We start from the raw sequence: 24,265 nt of genomic DNA, 5'->3' as shown, positions 1-24,265 counted from the left end.
TTTCCTGCACTTTTCCCCCCTTTCAGAGGGCAGGTTGGAGGGCATTGCTCCCTTCTCAAAGGCTGGACCTGCTTTAACAGTAGGATGATGAAATCGGGGGATGGCATGGAAGGCTGAGCAGTGGAGTAGCTCTAGTCTGGTCTCTTAGCTCCTGGAGTGGATTAAGCGGACTCTTGGAGAGCAGGTTTTCAATTAAGTTTATCTGAAAGATGAATTTCATCCCCATGCGTTCTATTTCTCTTGTTTGGAGATTACTGCGCAATGCCAAACAAAGCACAATTAAATGAGGATAAGCAGGAATTTACTTCAGAAGTGCCCTCCTCTGAATTAACGCAGATAAACCAGGAGACAGAGAGCTGGGACTGTTCAGCTTTAAGGAGAAATGACAGCAGGGGACGGGAAATGGGATCAGTGGAAGTACTGATGGGCAGGAGAAGAGCAGAGCGAGCATCCTTCTCTGTGGTGTCTAGTGACAGCACAAAAGACAATGAAATACAAGAAATTCCACTTACATCACAGAAACAACTACTTTTAACAGTAAGAGCGGTCAAGCACTGGCACAGTTTGCCCAGAGAGGTCCTACATTCTCCATCCTTGGAGACATTCAAAACCTGACCAGACATCATCCTGAGCAACTTCCTCCAGCTGACTCTGCCTCGAGGAGAGGCCCAGGACTTAAACGCCTCCCAGATTCAATTATTATGCAGTTCAGTCTGTATGTTTGTACCTGTGGTTATTAACTCTGCCATTAAGAACTGAAATTCTAACTTCTGTTTCCTGTTGTTACTAGGTGGATAAGTGGAGCTGCTGTTGTCAATGCTTTTTATTCTGCAAGTAGAAATCAGATAGGTAAGGTTTACCAAATTATTACTAAATGCTTCCAGAAGAATTTTTCTTTTTTCGTTTAGTCCCCATTAAGGAATTGAAGAAGCTGAAGGAGATCCAACAGTCCTACATTTGTAGATGTTGCTGATTCAGGCGATCTATTAAACAGATTCCTGACATCTCTCACTGGGCTCCAAACTCTCTGCAGTAGCTTGCACTTGCAGGAGCACAAAGTTGCTGGTTTGGGGAGCAAGGGAATGCAGCACTCAGCCTTAACTCCATGCCAGCAAGAACAAGGAGGAATGGAGAAAACTCCTTGTGTTGGTGCAAGCAAGGATGCTTGTGAAAGTTCATTAACTTTTTCAGTGAACCCAAACTATTCTGGCTTGGCAGGGGTAGGGACAAAGCTGTGTGACTTAACTGGCATGCGCTGCTTATACTTCAGGATGGCAAGAAAGTGCAGTCATTTTGGTAGGTGGTGTGAGCATTTTGAGCGTATTGCCAAGCATTCAGCATAAAGTTCTGCTTAGAAGGCTTTGTTTAAAATAGTTTTGTTTAATAATTTGCAGAAAAGAAATCATGATTTGTAAGATTGAGGCTGATGACTGGAGGTTAATCTGAGCCATAAATTCTTACCTCATCCTGCAGCTATGGCATATCAGGATAATTAAAGCAGTCTGATCTTTAGAGTGATGTCTGCCTTAGCTTAGTAACATTCTTTAAAAACAAGAAAGAACATAATCTCTAAAAAGGAGTTTTATGCAGGATATGGAGGAAATTTAGAGCTCCATTAATGCATCTTTACAGGGCTGGGATCCTCACGGTTCCAGCAGCAGCACTTAAAGCACATCTTAAAGAAGCTACTCAACATAAAAAAAAAAAACCAACAGTGGAAGAGCTGTTAGTAAGGCAGTCCAGCATTTCTTCCTTTGAGTACCAGCACCCCCTGCCCTGCAGCCGTACCAAACAGAGCAGATCTGTGCTCCTGACTGTTTGGGGAATGCTGTGCAACACAGTCACTCCTGACAAAGGCGTTACGGTTTGCAAACACATTCAGGAAGAAAAGCAGCGTGTTCTTTTGTGCAGGGCTGCACAGATTCTGGGGGAAACACTTCGTGCTTCCTCCTGCCTTGGAGTTCCCAAAGCTGATTAGCAGTCTGTCTTTTATATCCCAAAGGAGTTCCACTTCCTTTCTTGTCTGAATCTCTGTACCCCACTATAGGAGGAATGCCTAACCATGTTTTATGTAACAGAAGTCATGGAATAAATTTGTTTCCTGAAGGGCAGAGTAGAAAAAAAATATCTATGAATTGTGATCTATATGTGGATCAATGTCTATGAATTGAACAAACAAATGGTTACTCTAAAATTGGCTGAGGGGACAGGGTGTTAATTGAACTGAACTCAAAGTCCTGGGAACTGCCCGCCTGCTGGAAGGGAAGGCGCTTCTTTGCCAACAAGCAAAGGCTACGCTGAGCTCCCAGTGATTCCAGCTGTGTTCAGGCCACCAGGACTGACACCCATCATTCTGAGCAAATACCTTGTTAGGCGTGGGCTTCAGGGAAAGAGCAGCTTTCTGATGCTGTACCCCAAGGATTGCTTTGTTTTTCCAGTCATCAAAATACCCATGGCACAGTGCAGCATTTATACTGCTGTCTTTGCTATCAGCATCTGCTAATAAAAACGAACAGAGAAACACGCAGGTAATTTAATGCAATGTCAAAGTAACAATGACACAGAATTACTGTGACAGCAGGCAGCAGTTTGCACAGGACAGCAGCAATAGTTCATTTTCTAACGTCTTCTTTTCCTTATGATTCTTTCTCCTCTTGAAAGAAATGGGCAGAACTGTACTGGGATTTACAAGGAAACACAAGCAGCATGTTCTTCTTCACTCACAGTATGAGAACTGTCAAATAATTCCTTGGCATGCAAGTTTTGCATCCAGAAAGAACCTTTTAAGAAAAATCTTCATTTATAAAAGGTCACAATTGAAAGATGATTTATTTTTACTAAATCACTTCCCGAAAGCACATAGAAATTAGCATAGAAGTGGGTAAAAAGCTCTTTGTTCCAATTCTTTTACTGCTGGTGTGGCCTGTTTGCCTTGGTCCTAGTGGGTGTTACTGCGAGTTACAAAAGAACAGATTTCTCTGAGATTGGTTTCAAGTGGGAACAACCATCAAGGCATGTTTTCATCCCCGAGAAACACCTTGCCATCTTTCAGGACCTTGTGACGCATACATAATAAAGCTACAGGAGTCTGAGCACGCTAAGGGCTGCAAACTGGAAAAGTCCAACGGCTCTTTTGCAAAACTGAGTAGTAACAACACTGACACTGCTTGTGATTATGCAAGCGTCCCAAGAGCTGCTTTCCTTTACACCAGGCCTGGGGAAAGGGAGCGGCCGTGCTGATCTGACCCTTATTCCCTACAGCCATTACCACGTGTAAATAAAATCAGTGTTGCTGCTCAATCTGAGGGAATAGCGTGACTTTGGCACGGCCGGCACATCTGTAAAAACGGTCTGCTCACACAGAGCTGAACGAGGCACTACCTTAATCGTGTCGGGGTTCTTTTTGCAGTCTTTCCTGCTGGCATTCTGCAGCCTCCTTTCTTCAGTGCATCTCAGCCCAAATCTCTGAATTACGGCGGCATAGGCATGGTCATCGGTCACGAAATCACACACGGGTTTGATGACAACGGTAAGGTTGAGTTTCTAGTTACAAAGCATAGAGCGCGCAGAATATTGTACAGGTTTTTGTGCTTCGTCATTCCAGCGAACAAACAAAACGAAGACCAAGTTTCCACATAAAAGACAGAATTTGGATTTCTGAGGTGTTACGGTGTTGTTCCCCATGATGATTTCCAGAAGAGCAGCCAAAGGGTTTCCCAGACACTCCTCTCTCACTGCCAGGCTGCAGCCTGCAGACCCGCAGCACACACAGCCTTCAGCCTTGCACCTGGTCGCTTACTTTTGCCAAGGCTCCACCAGAAGCATTTTCTTAGAGGAACAAAGCAAACAAAGAACTGAGCGTAAGATCCGCGACATCCCGAGCAGTGTGCGCCACAAAGCAGGTCTAGCTGTGAACTCAAGGACCCAGGTGCTAAACCTGCTGCCCAGCCACAGCCACGATTCCTCACAGAGCCTTCCTCGCACCTTCTAATTCAGCTGAATAGTTTGTTTTCTTAGTTTGTTTTCTTCCTTATCTGGAATGCAGCCCTTCCAAAAAAAAAAAAAAAAAAAGGAAAAATAGGAGCATGTCATCTGTATGACTGCCTCATTGGAGAGAGATTCTTTTTATGAGTGATTATATTTATTTGCTATGCTTCTTAATGCATCAAAAGCTTCTTTTTTTCCCGTATTCATCATTCTGCTAAAATATTGTTACAGGCAGAAATTTCAATGAGAATGGAGACCTCGTAGACTGGTGGACTGAAGAATCTGCCCGCAGTTTTAAGGACTTATCACAGTGCATGGTGTACCAGTATGGAAACTTCTCATGGGACCTAGCAGGTGGACAGCAGGTATGCCATATTCATTTGCAACTACCAATGTTCGCCTTTTTTTGATGAGAAACCACAAAAATCTTACGTTCTAAATACGCAAAGCCTTTTTCACATGAACGGCTGAGGAAAAACAGCAAAAGATTCTTAAAAACAAAGATAGCAACTCCATACCTATGCTGCCAGTTCTGAACAAGGCAGGTGCTGTCCTGTCTGAGTGGCAGCCCTAGAAGCCGTTGCTCTAGGAGCCTTCATGGGCCCTCAAAGGCTCTCTTTAATTCCATTAGAGCAGGAAAAAAAAAAATACATGCAAGCTTGATCTTCTTTCCCTACAGCATCAAAACAAACCTTGCTTGCTGCTTTCCTTCACTCAGAAGTTTCTTGCTCTTTCCTGAAGATAAGCATCTGAATTAGAAAGCAATCAGGGTTGAGAAGAACCAGGGGACAGCAGGAGTGCAAGGAAAAGATGGAAAACAGCCGACCTAAACGTAACTGCACTGATAGCACTGTGCAGCTATCGGCATTATTACTGTCTGGAAGCCCTAATTCCATGAAAACAGTTGCAGGATCAGGTCTGTCTGACATCACCTATCGGTGGTAACACACACCAGCAGGCAGCGGTGAGGCAGGCAGTCCTCATGCTGACCATGAGACCAGCCCTGTTCCCATCGACTGCAGGCTGTGAAACTGCAACTGGAAGCGCCAGCTCTGTCTACACAGACTCCATACACCACTCTGTACCTGCTATGCAAGAAGGTATTTCCCTGACTACCACTGCACGGTCTTTACAGAGGCTGACAATAAATCCCGTTCTACTCAACAGGGAAAAGATGAACCCTCCTGTGCTGAGGAGTTCCTCATCACTTTTTAAACAGCTGGGACCAACAGGGAAACCTTAAAGGAAAAGAATTTTTCTGCATGTTTATCTGCCATTTTTCATAGATTAAGTTCAATGTTCAGGCTTTGAATATTGTAACCCAGGGTCCTGGGCTGCAGGTCAGAAGTACAACGTCTTAAAAATACACTGATGGTTCCTGTATTACCGAAGCTTCATCACCATTAGTGATACCTCACTGATTTATGAATACAGTAAGAGCCAAATAGTTTTATTCTCTGCATTTTGCTACCAAAGAGATACGCAACTTGCCCAATATCCAGGAACACACTTAACGACTTCCTAGCAGATTTGCTGATGTCTGTTAACTGGTAATTACAGCTACCTGCAGTTTAGATTTAACTTGTTTTGTAGACCATGTGGACAGATGTTGCCAACTTCCCCTAATAGGAACTGTGGCAAGAACATGAGCATTAAAACCACAGAGAAAATAGGAAGAATGAATGAACACACAACTAAGCATCAGAAATTGAGTAAAAGAGATGCAAGGTCCTAGAAAGCACCTGTGTGGGGACAAAGAAGGTTAGGGAAAACAAGAGTGTCTGCATGGATTTTGAGATAAGGGAAAAGGAGACTTCTCAGAGATCCTTTCTGTCACAGTCTTCTACAACTTCAGATTTTAAGGGAATTCTCCCCATGTAAAAGTGAATTAGGCACACCATTTGGCATCCAGACCCTGGATAAGCTCTTCTTTCCAGAGACTGTATTCTCTTTTTCTTTTACAGCTGAGTGGAATTAACACACTAGGAGAAAACATTGCTGATAACGGGGGTGTTAGACAAGCATATAAGGTAAGAAGTATCCATTTCTTTATTCTAGCTGAAATCATCATCATAGGTTAAGACAATTCATTTCACAGCATTTGAAGAAGCAGCATTGCTTTTGTGGTAGGGACAGGACCACACCTATCCTGTCATCAAAGCACAGTTTAAAACCATTGACAACTGCTGTATTTCTTTCATCCCATTAACTGTCTCAGGCCACATTTGAACAATCACCAAACTGAACTGATGATACTGAGCAGCTCTGGCTACCTGTCTTCACCAGCTTTTCTGTACCAGGAAGGAGGAACAGAATGATTTTCTTCTCAACTCTATCAACAAACACAGGCAGTTTTTGTTGTTGTTTTAAATCTCTGCCTGCATGAACTCTATTCACTACGTACACTGTTCAGAATCTTGTCTCATACAGCATCCCCTGGGCAGGTATCCAAAGATGTCAGTGATATCTGGATGCCCTGTCCTAAGCCTTCCATGGGGAGCTTGTCTGCTTTCTGGTTTTCCTTTCATTCTCTCCCTGAAACAGAGATCTACTTCTTCGGATTTGCCATCTCAGAGACTGAAAGTAAAACAAGGTCTTTTCTTTGTGACAGGTTGAGAGATGAGAACCAAGTCAGCTTCTCCAGGCCTTTTCCATGTTGCTTGCAAATCTGACAGTACAGGCCATCGTAACACAATGCTTTGTCTCCTTCCCTGAGCACCCTGTTCTGTAGCAAAATACCCATCACTGGAAAACACCACTGCTGTCACTGCTCAACAAAGTGCCTGCTGGAATGCACAGGCCAAGTCACACCACTCCTGCAAGCAAGGCCATTAGCAACACTCCCAGCAATAGAAACAGGAATGTTTGAGGGCAAATACTATCATGAATGAGAGATTAAAAATGACTTGAGTCTAAAAGAGGAGTCAGTAGGTTGTAATAGATCACTCAGATCTTCAGTCACCTGAATACTTACACATGAAAAAAACAACACAAGCCCACGACAGAGCATTCTCTTTCTGAAAGGAACGGGCATAGACAGCAAAAATAAAAAAATCGGAACTGTTACCAAAAAAAACCCAGTTGGATTTCCCTAGTTATGACAATATCAGAAGCAGTAAAATAAATACATAAATAAGAATAAACCAGAAGGAATCTTGAGAGGCCATCCAGTCCACCCCCACCCTCGCAGGCACAGCCAACCACTCAAACACTCTGTAAGAGAAGATCCACCACATCCTTGCTGTAGTTTGAATGCTATCACAACCTCGCTATCAAGATGGAAACAAAGAACAATCTATTCCTTCCTTTTCAGCCACCTTTTACATATTTGAAGACTGTTACGTAAAGCACAGACTTCTCTTCTTTAGACTAAACAAACCCAATTCTTTCAATCTTTCCTCATAGGTCATGTTTGCTAAACCTCTGCTCATTCTTGCTGTTTTCCTCTGGACTCCCTCCAGTTGCTCTACGTCTATGAGTGCAGTGCTCAAAACAGTACAGCGTGCTCCAGCTCAGACCTGGCCAATGCCAAGTAGAGTATAAGGATTCTTTCTTGTGGCTTATATAAGATGCTCCTGTTCATACACCCCAGTACGACATCTGCCTTTTTTGTGTTACCGTGGCACTGTTGAATCTTGGTCAGCTTGTGAATGACCAAAATTTCTGGAGCCTTTTAGTAGACCTGTTGCCTGCACTTTCTTCAGCTAACTTCAGTGATTGACTTCACTCTTCTGGCACTGCCTTTGGTCAGAACATTCCTCCAATCTGCCAACATCTTTCTTTAAGCAGAGGTAAACAAACAACACACTTTGACACATGGCCTTTATAAGAAACATGAAAGCAGTCGTTCTTACTACGGAAAGGTTTTAAAGTCTTTTGCCATTTGTTTAAAAAACCAAACCAAACCAAGAGGTTTACTTTTAGAAATCAACCTTTCTATAACGCAACATTAAATAATTGACAAAACTGATTTTTTCTCTCTGCAGAATCAATTTTATGCTAGTAAAATTGGATCCTGGAACTCTGCATTGTATGACATACGCATATTTGATAAATATTTGAGAGGGGAAAAAAACAAAACAGCAAGACAGCACGTGTGCTGTTACAACAGTTTTGCAACTGCTGAAACTTTGTGCCACACATCTCATTAGGGACAAGAAAAAACAAGGCTAGGAGAGAAAGACCAGTGAGTGCAGGAGGAAACAAATCCCTGGATCATGTCTTGGATTGCCCAGAGATCACAGTGGCAGAGTTGGACTGGGGTAAGCAGCCCAGTCACTGAGCCACAGCCCCACGTGCCGGGGGTCCCACGCTGGGACTCAGGTGAGCTGCGTCAGCTCTGCTCTGTTTGGGGCAGTGCTTTGGAAAGCAGCACAGCACCGTGCCTTCCCACATCCACCTTTACCATGCAGGTACAAACTGAGGGTAACTGACAGTAATGCCTGACCCACATAACCTGCAGGAGAGAGAGCTGCTGCAGATAAAGCCTCATACAGAAGCTCTGAGCGCTGACAGTGTGGAGGCTGCTTTAGCACAGAGCTTGCTGATGCCTCACTGCACCAACGCCTGAGTCAATAGAAGAGAATCTCACAGCCATTTCTTTTACAGAGCATACTCTGTTATTCATTCATTAACCCCATGAAAGGATTGCCTAGGAAAATATGTAACCATCCAATGGAATTTACTGCATAAATTATCATAAAGCTTGATGAAGTGTAGTACTAATTCTCATAGCTAGGTATTTCAGAACATCTCACTCATCTGCACCCTTAATTTCTTCCTCTATAAAAAGGAAGCACGGTTACACAAAGACCTAGTGATCTAGATGTGCCTGTTACTCCATTAATCTTCTCTTTTTTTGTCACAGAAAGTTGCTTTCTTTAAGCCTGTTCCTCTTACTACTTAATCCAATGTCAATGAGGCAGTAAACCTGGTGTACAACCCTACTGTAAGGTCCATTCATTGCAAAACCTGTATTGATACAGTCGGGCCACTTGTACTGCAGTACGAAGGAATGGTCCTGTCTTTTTGTGCTGAAAAGCAGCACGTAGCAAGACAGATGACCAAGGTAGTTTGTGATAAATTGTGCCAAAGAATCCACGATGTTCCTCCTTGTCATCACTTTATGTAGACTGTATAAATTGGAAGCTGTAACATTTCTGCACAATTCATTTTGCAGGCCTATAAGAACTTTGTGAAAAAGAATGGCAAAGAAAAACTTCTCCCTGGCCTGGACATGAACCATCAGCAGCTGTTTTTTCTGAACTTTGCACAGGTATTTCACATGCTTGATGGAAGGCTGCGAAAATCACTCTGTTACAGTTTAACAGCAGGTCGGGAAGAGTAGGCTGACTTCTTAGTTCTACTAAGGGCTGTCAGAGCTGCTAAGCTGAGCAGCGTTCTCTACAAGGTAGTGAAAGTAAAGTCTTAGGTAAGGTTCATCTTACCCACATAAATGAATTCATCTAGAGATAAATCTGGTGGGCAGCTTCTTGTGCTCAAATGCCTTTGTTTGAGAATAAGAACACACTTTAAAAATAATAACACATGGTTTTACTACATTTCAATATGAAATTTAATCTCCAAGTACTTCATCGTGAAATGACAGCAGGTTTCTTCCTGGACAATCTCATTGCTAACAGATGCTTTTCTTTGTTATGTGTAGGTATGGTGTGGAACATACAGACCAGAATACGCTGTGAACTCCATCAAAACTGACGTCCACAGCCCAGGAAAATTCAGGTCAGCATGTGCAGCAATCTTCAGTGTAATTCCTTAATATAACATAGCTTTCAGCTGCTGAATTTAAGAAGTCCTATATAGCAGGGTAGGTATTTCAGCATTCACAAAGACAGCAGGGTGCTAACGGCTGAGGGAGGCAGACTGCCCTCCAGCACAGCTTTGCTGATACAAACACCAACATGAGAGACGGCCTTCTGTCAGTAGCCTTTGTTTGCCTAAAGATGATCAGAGAGAGGAACTCCTTTCCTACCCAGAGCCAGAAAAACGTTCTCCTCCAGCAGGGTGGACTGCTGTCCTCGCTGCTGTGTGAGCTGCACTGCTTGCAGTGCTGCAGCCCCAAGCAGGCTCCACTGTGCCTGCTGGTACACAACACCACTGTTGCAAGGGTAACAGAAGAGAGTTTTAGCTGGAAGGTTACTTATCTTCAAACAGAAACAAACCTGTGCGTGTTGGTGCAACACACAAGCCTGTATTTTCTGTCCTGTATCTCTGGTTAGCCTTACCAAGAAAAGGTGGGCTTGAATTCAGCAGAGGCATACAGAAAAATGTCTGTTCAGAGTTGAAATCTTAGGGGCTGTCTGTTCATTTTAGGCCAGAGCAACCTGCTCATCAGTAGCATAACAGTGCTTGGGGTCTAACAGATCTGGTCCAGTGTGGTGAGATGATGTAGTAATGGTGAGATGCTGTAGTAATGCAGACACCACAGTGTATCTCATAGCTTTGAAAAACTGTCATCTCCAAGCCTCACACACACAAAGGCTGATATCTCTCCTGATACAATTCGGAGCATTCATTTCAGTATCTCTCCTTCAGTGCCTTTCCATCACAGAGCTATCTTGTTTGTCCCACATACTCAAATATTTGGTGAAAGTAGCGACTGTTCCTTCAGCTGCTGCTTGACTGGCATTTCTCTGTGGGTGGTTTCTGTACTTCCTGAACATCTCTCACAGAGGCCATTTGTGCAAAGTCCTGTGCTCAGCTGAATTCGGTCTCACTGCTCACGAGGCTGTGCTCTGCCCCTTCCTCCTATGCCTCATTTGTATGAATCACAAGTCCCCCAAAATCCACTAGTTCAGCATCTTCACACAATCCGATTTGCGCATATTTTGAACACGTCACATTCTGTATTGTGCTGTTTTTCAATCAGTAGGAAAGGCTACAAACTGGATATCCAGTTACACAAACACCAATGAGGAACCATACTGATGTTTTCAGAAGGTGAGGTAGTTTGCAGGATGAGGCCCCCAGAAGAGCTCTGAAAAGGAAAGCAGTTCAGTACACAAGACATACCCACAAGATGACTGCAGTGTGACACTATTAAAACCACACGAGGGCTCCCGGTGCACTCAGCTTGATGGAGTTTGGTTGGATTATCTTTTGTTTTTTCAAACACCTGCTGGACTAACTGCAGGCTGTGTCTCCTACAGGCAGGACAGAGTGCTTCATAAAAACTGCTATTTGCCTAGAAGAATTTTAGCTTTTGGGTCAAGAGTTCCAAGTACTGGACAGGTAGAACTGTTTGTCTACGAATACAAGAAGTAACCAGAAAGATGGCTGAGATCAAATCCTTAAAGGCAGCGAAACAGAGCCGGTATCCGAGCATTAATATGCAATGTTAAAACACTGCTGGTGCTAGGTACCAGATCTTCAACTTTCTGGGAATATTAGAGAAGGAAGCAGAATTCTCACCTCATCCTTGTGTTGTTTGTTAATAACAAATGTAAACAGAGTTTACATTTACACCCAAAATACCTATTGCTCTGCTTCTGGCAAAATCGCGTTTCAGCAGTTGCAGTCCATAGATCACTGAAGCACTGCTGCACCATTTAAACACCTTGCCTGAGTTCAGCTGCAGGCCCACATCCACGTGTGTTAGTGCCCACGTCTGACGTTCAGAGCTGAAGCTGCTGCCCCACGTAGGTACTGAACTCCTTCCACTCCTGAAGCAACAAGTGGCTCCTTGCAGTTACACTCACACATGTTCACAATTACACATGCAAAAACTGCCGTAGCTGGAATTTCCTCATACTCACTGGAGAGCTCTTGTTTGTTTGAGTCTTTGTTCCAAGAAACTCCTTCACTGAAACATTTGTGGAGAATGCCCAGAGGAACAGTATCCTCTTCGTTTCCATCTGATTGGAGTACAGATGCAAATGAACATTCCCTGAGAAGGGAGAGCCATTCCTCCAGCTCAGGGCCTCATTCTCCTGATGCCAGGAAACTCGTCAGCAAAGCAGAGCTGTGAAAAAATGCCAGCGGGAACTAAGGATAGGCAAAATGTGATGGGGGAAAAAGGTTAAGAAATGTGGATCTTTCTGTTTGGGTTGGTTTGGGTGTTTTTTCTTTACTAAAGAAAGGGAATTAAAAATGCCACGATGTTCTTGTTTTGTTTTAAAGGGTCATAGGATCATTGCAAAACTCTCCGGAGTTTTCTGAAGCCTTTTCATGCACCACAAAAAGCTACATGGATCCTGCTAAAAAATGCCGGGTTTGGTGATGGAGCTGCACGCTCTGCAGCTCAAGAAGCTTTCCAGAAAAACAGAAATTATGGACTAATTTTGACAACAGGCAGAGGGAAGAAAATGGACAGAAAAACGCTACACAAGTTCCCTTAATCCTTAGGAAACAGGCAAGCAGGAAGCAATCGCACCAAAACAATCCATTTCTCCAGTGCAGGCTAACAGCGAGGCAGCGCCCAGCTCTGGCTGTCGCTGCTCCTCAGCCAGCCCTGCAGGATGCACAGCAGCACTGCACTCACAGCTAACCCTGCTCCCCACCCCGCCATGGCTTTCTGATCATGATTTTAAATGTCCAAGTACAACGCATCATCTCCCACTGGTTGATGAACGCATATTTCTGATCGAGCAAAGGAAGGAAGTATTAAGTAACCCACGGTATTGCTGATCGTAACGTGATAACGAGGCAGCAGTTTGCATCCTGTGTCAGAATTTGTACCCTCTGCTGTTAGGATAAATCCGTTCTACCAAATGCTTTCATTTCTACTTGAAGCCATTTATACAAAGGGAGTCCAAAGATGTGTGTAGTTAAATAACTCTCGCTAATTATTCCATCGTGTATTATTTCAACTCACATTTACAACAGTTTATTTACTGAAATTGCAGGTAATTTATTAATTTTTGAACGCATAATCTATAAGACTGTGATCAAAGACCCTCCACAATTTTCTATGCTTTTTCTTGCTTTCTCTAACGTTGGCCTTTTTAAAAGTTTCTAGCAATGTATAAATCACAGTTTTTGTATTTAAATCTGAGTTACACTTTTGACTTAAACTATTGTAATATATTTTATCGTCATCTGCATAGAACTGGCCAATTAGAGTAATGAGTGGAATCAGACAGTAAGATACAGCCTCCAAAACAGACGTGCAGTGGAGAACACCAATAAGTGTACTGTCATGCACAGCTTTCAGACTGACCATCTCAGCAGTGAGGGTTTCTGTCCTGCACATAATTGGTACACGCTCTAACGGATGTCAGTCCTCACACCAGGAAAGCTGCACAGCTGCTTCCCATAACAGAGCTTTAAATGAGAAGGTAATGGGCTTTAAATCTGCAATGATAGGTACTGAACATCATCATGCAGATTGTAAAGGAACTGCTTTGTATACCAAAGCAAACAGATTTCCAGAAATAAGTGGCAGATACCTCAGATGACTGCTACAATAGGTATATTTGAAAACCTATGTTCCTTTTAGCTTTTTGAGTTTGTCATCTGATAAAAACATTTTGATAATAAACTGAAATTATAAACCAAACACAGTGCGTGTTCTTTACAGGAAATGCAGCAGAAGAGAAGCGTGCTGCCCCGTCTGCATAGTGAGCTGGGAGTTTGGAGGGAAGTGTGAAATACAAACCACCCCTAAGGCATATAAGCAGAAATAGGCAAAGTTCCCTAGCTGTTGTTGGCTACCAAGTGCTCACATGCATCCTGCCTCCGTTACATGACACCATGCCAGCAAGTGAGTGGAGATCTGGGAAACAACCTACAGACACTGCAGGATTTGGTGTCGGAATTTTTATGAGAAGGTTTAAAGAAAAAGGAATGAGACATAGTAGGAACCAAAGTACTCTCGTTAGTAAAAGCCGTATTTACGCATGCCCCCAAACCAAAGCCACGCGTTTCCCAGACCAGCACCCTCCTCACTTCACTAAGTGCAGGACCAAACCTGGAGCAAAGGAGGCTGCTCTTTCCTTCCTCCCCTCTGGAGCAGGTGGGAAAATGAACAGAGGTTGGCTCTGCTCCCAACCAAAGCTGCTGGATCAGGGGAGCATGAGTGCTGAAAGAGCCCCACTGGGACACAGACACACACTGGGACCAAGAGGACACAAAAGCAGGCACGCTCTGCAGCACAGCCCTGCACCCCGTCGCTGCTGGCGCTAGGCCTGTCCTGTGCTCGCAGCAGCCTTGTCTTCCACAGCACTCACCAAAAGCCACTGGGCACACCTGCTGAGTGCAGCAAGGCCACGTGTAGCATCCAACAGAGAAACATCATGCACAGGACGTATTTTAAAAACCAAGCTTTAACCTGTAACACTTAGGATTTTCACACTCATGCAAAAGAGAAAATCAGGTATTCCATAAGAGAAACTAGTAATTGAGATGCAAGATATCTGACGTTAAGCAAGCAGTGAAAAGTCACAACACACCTTTTATCACAGCTTGCAAACTAATTAGCACCAGTGAGGCTTTTCCTTTTTATAATGTTAATGTCAGGGAAATATTTATAGGTATGCTACAGGAAGCATCCACCAAAGGCCTCGAGAACAACAAAGCCCGAAAAACATGCCACTCAATGTGGCATTCCTATTTTGCTGCTTCTCCAGGTCTGCGTAAGCACTCTAACAGATTTCACATCAGGAGCAGAAGTTGTAGGCAACTGCACTGCTTCTCTCTAGGATTTCCTTGTTCAGAAAACCACCACGTTTTGTGCGAAAAGATAGAGAAGCAATCAATGTGGCACCACTGATGGAAGCACCGTGCTGCTGAAGTCCTCCCCTCTCTGTAATGCTCACTGCTTTGGCTGCGCCGCCTAAGAAAGCTGCCTGGGCAGCTCCTGGCCTCACCAACACCAACACTCATGAGCGGCAGATGCTGACAGTGACTTTACAATGAACAAATTTAGATGCAAGCTATTTACTTTAAAGGAAAGGCGAAGCGGCACTCATAGTGTGGTTGGCAAAGAGCAAGGCAATTACCTTAAGCTCACCTAGAGACGTGAAGTGTGGTCACTTACTTAAAACCAAACCAAGTGTCTTCCAAAAAGACAAAATTGAGCTCTATGAAAACTTAAGATTCCAGCTAACTGGAAATCTGCAGTAGTCATATCCATGGAAGGAGATTAAAACCAAGCACCTCAAAAGTCATCTGCTGAGGTTCAAATCATCCCACTAACCTAAAGCAAGTTTCTAAAAATACTGTTTTGTCAGTAGATATTGGAGTAAATTCTCCTCCAGAAGAACCACAGCTGTGCCCATTTTGTCAGTCGCAGTGTGAGCATGGCAGAATTTGAAGTTACTCCATGAAATATAACAACTTCCCACAGCTGAAGCCGTGTTTCACAGAACAGAAAGCATTTAGTACAGAAAACAAGGTGGCAATTATAATAATAAAAATATATATCCTGAGTTCTGATACCAAGCAGATTTTCCCCGAAATTATTCAGATCCCACGTGCCTCTCTGTCTTTCTTAGCCTGCATTACCTTGGGCTGCTCCTCTCTCATTGCACACCAGGACACCACAACCCACCATGGGGAGAAGCTACAGCAGTGACTCAACACAGAAGAAAGATTTGTAAAACCATCTTTTAACAGAAACAAGTCCTGATGAGCTCAGCCCAAACTCTGGGGCTCAGTAATGGTTTGAAAGCTGGATTTGTGCCCCGGCAGGAATCTGTTCCCTCCCTCACGTACATTCAGCTGGGCGTTGTATTGCCCACTGTCTCTGGCACTCAGCTGTGCGATGAGAAATACTTACTGTGCTCCACACCAAACATCATTACCTCAGAAAAGGGAAATGTTTCCTACTTTCAGCAATGGAACAATTGCACTGCCCTCCCCACACTGCAGACCCCTTACAGCCTTCACAGGTACCATGCAACAGCAGGTGAACGTAACAGAATCCATCAAGCAGACATCTGGGACAAAACTTCTCATGACAATATTCACAGCTGTGAATTTTCACTCCCAGCTGCTGCTTTGCACTGACCTGGTGACAACACCACCATTCAGGGCGTCCTGCACCAACCACGCAGACACTCACGTAGCATCGCACACTGAACTGATGGAACAACAGAGAACACAAAGAGCACTTTGTGAGGATGCACATTACGTAAACCATTTCTCTTCTTTAAGCCTTCCTTCCTTACGTGGGGATTTACTGATCAAGTTTTAGATTATCAAAAAGATTCAGATCCATTTCCTCCCAAATTCCCCACATCTACTCCAGGTCTTGTGTCTCAATGATGATACACCAGTACAGCACTGAATGAGAGCCAACTCAGTATTTGTTCTTGTCACTACCACAGCAGATACACAATACAGCACCCACTTTGTTTTACTACATACAAGCATTGCTATATATTCATGTTGGATACAGAAGACAAGACCAAAGAAATAAGTATAGCATATGCAAAAAAACTGTACAATTTGGCTTCTGCAGGATCTCAGAAGTCGGAATGCAGCCCAGAGTAGAGGCAGGCCACGAGAAAGGCCATCCTGCACAGGGTACCTTTGGGGTAGCTGCACGGCACTTCACAACCCAGCTTGCCAGTTACACTCTCCAATCAGCATATTTTAGATATCCTGACACTGCTGTAGTTAGAGCATCAGAACATCAGTTAGATCAGCTGAACATCAGAACTGACCCAGGCAACATGAGTTTGTATTTTAAGAGAAACCAGTACAGGAGCAGAAGACAGATGCCCTGCTGGTGTTGAGACATCCCATGCTAGCTGCAGTTTCTGAAGGACTGGGCTGCCTGCCCACGTGTGCTGCGTGCCTGCAGCCCAGCTAGGAGGTGATGAAGTGCAGCAAAGTCATTAATCAGCATGACGAGCCATAGTAACCCAGAGAAAACTGATGGCAGAGAGCATGACTGCTGGGGAAGAGCTGTGACAGGGAGGATTCCAGCTGCAGCTCCTCTGAGTGAACAATTCTGCAATGCATCCCCAACCAGACGCAGCCACAGAAAGCTGCAGGCCAACCACGATGACTCCACCTGTCTACAACACTTCCTACTCCATCGAGGACAACTTTTGGGGTCGGGATCAATGAACCGGCCTGCTTCTGGCTGCCAGCGCTCCCCTCCAGCTGCTTTCCAGTAGGTGACCTCATCCCAACATCACCTCCTCCTGCTGCTCCCGACCACAGGAAGGTAGGGAGCCTGGGAGCTGCCGTTTGATCATTAAATCAATAAGCTCGAAGCATAAACATACCCTACCGTTTGTCCCTCTGAGCCGACCTGCATTGCCCTGGGGCACAGCCAGCACTGACGCCACCCAGCAGCAAAGCACGGCCTCGCACAGAGCAGCTGCTCTCAGCACAAACCCGGTTTGCACAAAAAGAAACTCAGGTGTTTTCACACAGCAGCCAACCTTCTCTGCAGCTCCGTGTCAAATCAGGGTTTTAACACACAGACATCATTACCCCACGTGCTTCTGGCCGTGGTGAGGGATGCAGGCACACGCGGCCGGACCCGCAGCACAGCCTCATTTCCACACACGCACAGCCACCCCTGCGCTGCCCAGCAGTGCTTGCAGCCAAACACCCACAGCTGTAAAGCACAGCACGAGGCGGCAGCCAGCCGCGTTCAGCAGAGATAAAACCAGCGTTCCGTCCCACAGCTCCTACCTGCGTCCGCGTCCGTGCTGCAGGCTGAGCTCCAACGAAGCCCCGACTGACCCGTGCTGGGCTCAGCCCCCATCCCAGAGGCGGCTCCGAGCCCAAGCGGAGCAGCGCCATCCCCGCACCTGGGCACCGCCCGCACCTCGCTGCCTGCGGCCCCGCCCCCTTCCACAAGGTTCCGGGCCCCGCCCCCTTCCAGAAGGTTCCCCGTGTTGGCGCCACCGTTGCCCGGCAGAGGCTCTGCTGCACGGTGAGGTCCGGAGTTGCTGCCCTGAGGATGGCTGCTCTGCGCTGCGCTCAGCGCACTTCAAGCCTCTGTGGAACGCATTGCTTCCCTGGAATCGCCCGCTTTTTATGACCCTCCGAGCCTGGCAGGAGCTTCTTTCCCTTCCTGCGGCCAACTCAGGAACGCAGTTCTGTTTCGCTCCCCCATCGCTGAGAGCAGCGTTTGCAGCTCATTATCTCATAGTTTAATCTGTAGGAAAAAATGCAGCAAAGAAGCTGGGAGCGAGCTAAGGATCCACAGGGATGAGTGTGGGAGTAGTTGTGTCTTTCCAAGGCACATCTTTCCACTCTCAAAAAACAGCTGAAGCTGAATCAGACTGTTTACACTTTAGCTCTGTACGTTTCAATTTGAAGCGCTCGGTGCCAAGTGTTGATAGGCACCCCAAAAAGCTGCCAGGGGCACCTGGCTGTCTCAGCACTGTGTTCTCAGCAGTGCCTGCTAAATAAACTGGCAGCAGGTGGGGAATGGCTTTTTGGGTCGCAAAATGAGCAGGGGGCTGCAGCACCTGCACTATGAAGACAGGCTGAGGGAGCTGGGCTTGTTCAGCCTGGAGAAAAGAAGGCTGCGGGGTGACCTCATGGCAGCCTGCAGTACCTAAAGGGAGCCTGCAAACAGGAGGGGAATCAACTCTTGGAAAGGATTGATAACAGCAGGACAAGGGGGAAATGGTTTGAAGCTGAGAGAGGGCAGATTGAGGTTGGGTGTCAGGGGAAGTTCCTGCTATGAGAGTGGTGAGGTGCTGGAACAGCTGCCCAGAGAGGCTGTGGATGCCCGTCTGTCCCTGCAGGTGTTCAAGGCCAGTTGGATGGGGCGCTGGGCAGCCTGGGCTGCTGTGAAATGTGGAGGTTGGTGGCCCTGCGTGTGGTGGGGGGGGGGGGGTGAAGATTCATGATCTTTGAGGTCCCTTCCAACCCGGGCCGTTCTGTAATTTCGTGTGATTCTTTGCTGTGAAGGTTACAAGAACACTAGCACAGGATGCTCATATGTGCTGGAATCTCCTCTGGAGATATTCAGAATCCCCCTGGGGGCTTTCCTGCATGACCTGCTGCAGGGAAACTGTGTGATGGGGGGAGCTCCAGGGGTCCTTTCAACCCCTAACTCTACAACAGGCTGCTCAGGGGAAGAGATGTGCTGTTTATCTGCTCATGAAAGGAAGAATAAGCTCACAAGGCTTGTAGATAAAAAGTGTATATGATATCTACAGTGTTGATATTAAAAATAATTAAACATATTTTAGTTGTTAGACATTCCAATTTAACTTTCAGGTTGTTCCGATCAGCATCACTGTAAATTCTTCTGTCCTGTAAGATAAAGAAAATGATGTTGAAAAAGGCACTGATGCACCCCAAAGAACACGTGGATGGCATTTGGTTCAGTGCAAGTCACTTACTTCTGTCAGGAGAAGACGATATAAACCATCAGTGCACAGCCCACTATCCAGCCAACTGCGAGCAGGATGGGTACCACAAGGCGTGAAAGGGGGAGCTGGGCTGAAAGAGGAATGATCATCTTTTTCAGAGAGGGCACACGTTACATTGACTGTGAGCTCACTGCCCTAAACACAACAAAGCCGTTGTTATCACAAAACAAGAAAGATACGTGAGTTTGGGCCACATCTACAATGGCTATTTTTGGCATGGAGTCACCGTGTCTTGGCAGGTACATATACATAGCAAAACCCAAAGCCATTTCCACGCTCTGGTCTCTGCAATCAGATAGGTGCAAGGCTTAACACTTCCAAAAGAAGCAGAGAGCAGAGACAGAAGCACTGTTCTGTCCTTGGCCTCCACAGGTCATCAGGAGAACATCTGGACTGGATGGAGAGCAGACTCAGGTTCAATAGCCTGAACGTACCTGTACAGCACCTTCCAGAAGTCTCATGAGCTTGACGACAGCAAATTAAAAATACTGCAATTATGTAAGAAAATAACACATAAACTATCTGCCTTAGTTGGGCCACAGAAATCTGACGTCTTGCCTGCTCCATCCACTAAGAACTAAAATAGGCTAATAAATAGCTTGGAGGCAAATTGAAGTGGTGGTTCTCTGGGAAGCACACAGAAAGCAGGAACAGCCCTTATAAATGTGAGCCTGGGCAGCAACAGTTTCAAAGACCCTCCTCGCAGTTTGTAGCAAATAGCAGAAGCTTGCCAGTAAGCAGCACATCAACCTCAGAAACTGCATTAGTTACCAGCATATTGCAGAATGCAAAAGTACAACGTTCTGCAGTTAAAAGACTCCCGGGTTTTTGAAGGATTAATAAATAATGTAAAACTCTCCACAACACCTGCACATTTTACATCCAGTAGAGAGACTTTGGAGGGATGCTGAATAATTTAAGGCTTTCCATGTTGCTCTTAAAAAACCCCACCAACACAGCCATGGTATTCCATGGTACATCTACCAAATGGGAAAGAGCACATAGGTGGAAAATCTGCATGTGCTGCCATTAAAACATGGGACATATAAACAGCAACCATGCAGCACAAGGATACAAACTGGCTATGCAATAGAGTGTCCTTTTGCCATAGGGGAATCCCTGCTTGTTTCCTGTAAAGAGTGTTTGACTCTGTGTAAGAAAGGTCCTTCTGTTGGGAATCATTGCTCTTTCATTCTCCTAAAGATCCTGTTACACATAAAGGTCTGGACCCTACTGGGGCACATGGAAGAATTTTGATAGAGCTCTGCCCGCTGCCAATATATCTGCTGGATATCGTGTTTTGTTATGTGAGATCCACTTGAAATGCAGAAAGGTAGGAGGAGCAAGCCAGCGCTGACGGGTCAGCAGGAATGCTGGGCCACCATTTGTCATGGGCAGCAAGCAGCTGGCTCTGAGTGATAGAGTTTCACAGCAGCCATTAAGAGTACTTGTGTTTCATTGCTTAAGAGCAGAGATGACTATGAGATCATTTGCTCTGATCCCCTGCATGTCACGGGACAGATACTCCAAGTTAGAGTAAAGCAGCTTTGTGAAGACTACTTTATGCCACAAGCAGGGGATGCTGAAGCACCGAGCACAGCACGTGCACAAGGCTGGGTGCTAGGCTGCATGAGACATCCAGGGTAACCTGTCTGCAAGGCATCACTTAGAAGGTGGCAAACTCCTTTTGCAAGGCCACAGAAGAAGGTGACAGACTGCAGGGTTCCAATCTTTGGGAAAATATCCCGAGCCTAAATCTGACAAGCACGCATCACTCTCCCCGTGGAGCAGAGCTGGGCACACCCACAGCTGCAAAGACAGCATCTGCACTGTCCAGTGCTCAGTGCTCAGTGCTCAGTGCTCAGTGCTCAGTGCTCAGTGCTCAGGCTGAGCTCCGGTGAGGGGCAGTGGGACAGCAGCAGGGGAGCAGCACTCCTAAGGTAATGGAAAGAAATCTTTACTGACCCCTGCAGGTAATCAGCTGCAATCCTAAAATGTGAGGATACATCATAATTGCTGTTATAATGAATGCAAATGAGAGCAGGATACTGAGGGAAACGTGGGCTGTTGAAGAGCAACCATGAGCATTGCTTCAAAACAGGAAATCAAGCCCAGCTTGATTTGCTGGGCTAGAGCCCACTGAAAGCAAAAGGACGAATCTGGGTGGCAGCAAGAATAAAGGAATCTTACTGTGACCCGTGTACATAAGCTGGCATTCTAGCTATGAATTACTTTCTTTTTCCTCCACTGCAGTAATTTTTCTCTATTTCAGACATGAATTTATCTCAAAATAAGCAGAGAAGGGCAGGTCAGAGTGGCAAACACAGCACTTCTGTATTTCTGCAGAGTTTCATTGCTACATGCAACAAACAGTGCACAGAGTGCTGTGCCTTCACAGATCAGGAGCCCCAGAACTGTCCATGATGGGATGCTGATGTACCCCAGCAATATCAACTGCTGGTCAGCAGAAATCTGGGAAGGAAGGAGCACACATCTCCTGCACCATCCTTCAATTCTGCTGGCACTGGACACAAGAAGCATGGTCCGTGCCTGGTGGCACAGGGTGCTGGGGCTGTCCCAGGGTTGCACCATGCGTTAGGTGGAGCAGACAGGTGTCCCACCACCTCTCCACATCCGACACCACTTGCCTGCATCCTGGCTGCCAGCTCCAACAAACCAGTTTTTCTGAATTCCACGCATGCTACCAATAGAGCGCGGTGCTCTAAAACCCAGTTTAAAGCAGATTGGACACAGACAGGCTTTGTGCTGATGGCTTTTGCCAGCTTCAGACTTGAAAGTCACACAAGCCTGGCAGCCAATCTTTCTGTCTGGGTCTCCTGGCCGTGCCAACCCCCGCCCCAGTGATGCCCAGTCTCACAGTGCCAGGCTCCCATTGCTGCCCCAGGCTGTGTTTGGCTCCAGCCTGGCTCTGTCTCTCACCTATGGCTGCATCACTTTTTTTCTTTTCTTAAGCACAGACATAAAGATTCTACCAGTGCTACACATGCATCCGTACTCATTCACAGTGGAATATCAGTGTAATTTCCATGAACACCAATGAAAAGAAGGATTAAGAAATGGCATTTAGTTCCCAGTTGTACCCAAGCTCAGCAGCATTTCACTGTCCTTTTAGATACCAGTGGTAACTGTGCCATAGACAGGAGGCACAGGGCTTTAAGAGCTACTGGATAAGTTCCTCTTACAAGTAAAAGCATTGCTGAGTAACTGTGCATGGCTGACACTGTACATAAGCACACAGCTCTGTCACCGTGCAAACCTCTTTGGTGAGACAAACAGAGAGTGACAGTGAATACAAAATGCATCTTTATAAACTGCCTTTTCTCATCTTCAGTGGAATTGTGCTCACAGCAAACAGTGCATTATTAAAATCTCATTTTATTCTGCCTTTGGGCTTTGCAGAGTTAAAATCTAAATTGCTTTGTGTTCACCTAGCATTGTGCTCAGACTGCAGCTATGCAATAGATCTAAATTACTGTCAAACGTAACTCAATTTCCATGGTTCAGTTTAATTACATTCATCAACTTAAAATCACAACTACAAAAACAAAAGAAAATAAAACGGGTAGAATTCAGAGGCAGGAAGAACTCGAGCTACATTAAACTCACCGCTGCTAACAGAACTAAGAAATCTTGGGCTTTCTTACTAGAAAGTAATTTGCACAGTGTGACTGAACAACAATTAGTTCTACACAAAGAGCTGAGCATTCTCACCTCATGCTGTTCACGTTTATGACTTTTAAGAATACACGGCCACGCTGACTTCTAATCACACACCTTACCTGGCTCTGCCATTCCTCCCTCTGCCGGCTTTATTGACAAGTTTTAAGGTTTGCCTCTGCAGTTATTCCCGTGAGTGCCGGGATGCTTTAAATAGAGCAATATTTGGAATGCGCCGCAGCTGCTTTGCTCACTGCTGCCAGTTTTTGGCTATATGTTTGCAATTGTTTAGAAAGGCAGGAGTTCAAGGGATTGAAGCTCACCTCATCCTGTTCCTGCAATCACACACCTGTTTTCAAAGAAAGCTGAACATAGAAGGGTCCTTATTTGGAAAGAGAGAGAGAGAGAGATGGGGGCATGGACAGCTTTATGGTCTCTTAACGGCTAGGAAATACTGCATGATAAATTTGTGCCATATGTGCATACACATACTTAGTGTATTCACTCCAAAAGGTCATAACATACAGACATGGGTTTTCATTCCTTCTATAGGTAACAGGCAACAATTCCAAGGGAGGAATGATTTCATCTTAAAGAAAGAACAAAGAGGTTAACCAAAATTCATTGCAGTCTGCACTCTCTAATTCAGAAGACGAAAACATGGAGATGAGTGCCAGATCTCTGTCAAAAGGGTAAAGTGCACATCATCAGCTTTCCCACCCACCACATAAGGAGAGCTCCACACAACAACCACTTGGAGTGACCCCAGCTACATTTTCTGAGCAATAAGAGCTACTCAGTGTGAGCTGGGAGAACCAAAAACATACAGCACAGCCAACAGAGCCTGCATGGTGCATCACACACCTACAGGAAGCCCCAAAGCCTTTCTTTGGGCAGGGGGGGACATTTATCGGACTTGTAGCAGCTTGGTACATCATCCCACTCCAGAGCTGTGCCAGATAGCAATGAAACTGGGATGCTTCCTGAGTGCTCCTGAAGGGGAAAAGAACCCAGTTTGCTCCAAAGCCATTCAACAGAGCAGGTGCACAGGGCATCTAATCTGGACACCTGCAGAACTCAGAGGGGTTCATCACGTTCCCGGGGAAGATGAGGGAGGGCTCAGAAATACAGCGTGCATGTCTTCTAAAAAAGATTATCCCTTACTTGTGTGCTTGTTAATTAAATACATAAAAATTCAATTCCTGTTACCTCCCGGCTTCAGTTATTTTTTCTTTTGCAGTGGCTGTGAAGATCACAGCTCCCTTGGAGCTCCTGTTTCAGGCAGCCTA

The 24,265-nt window shown here is 45.4% G+C and overlaps 1 protein-coding gene across 1 annotated transcript in view; it reads left to right on the top strand.

Annotated features, from left to right (window-relative positions):
• The window catches only part of MME (membrane metalloendopeptidase), a gene marked incomplete at both ends in the record, with an annotated part of 34,198 nt that extends 22,062 nt beyond the window's left edge, over nucleotides 1–12,136 (top strand). Inside the window, 7 exons of the mRNA XM_079539774.1 lie at nucleotides 791–849; nucleotides 3,410–3,529; nucleotides 4,219–4,352; nucleotides 5,952–6,017; nucleotides 9,167–9,262; nucleotides 9,653–9,737; nucleotides 12,135–12,136. Of these exons, the coding sequence (XP_079395900.1) occupies nucleotides 791–849; nucleotides 3,410–3,529; nucleotides 4,219–4,352; nucleotides 5,952–6,017; nucleotides 9,167–9,262; nucleotides 9,653–9,737; nucleotides 12,135–12,136 (562 nt within the window). The remainder of the gene's footprint in view (nucleotides 1–790; nucleotides 850–3,409; nucleotides 3,530–4,218; nucleotides 4,353–5,951; nucleotides 6,018–9,166; nucleotides 9,263–9,652; nucleotides 9,738–12,134) is intronic.
• Between the last annotated feature and the right edge of the window lie 12,129 nt (nucleotides 12,137–24,265).

Source organism: Tetrao urogallus, assembly GCF_951394365.1.
Source record: "Tetrao urogallus genome assembly, chromosome: 9".
NCBI lineage: Eukaryota > Metazoa > Chordata > Aves > Galliformes > Phasianidae > Tetrao > Tetrao urogallus.
This window is presented reverse-complemented; position numbering and strand designations above follow the sequence as displayed.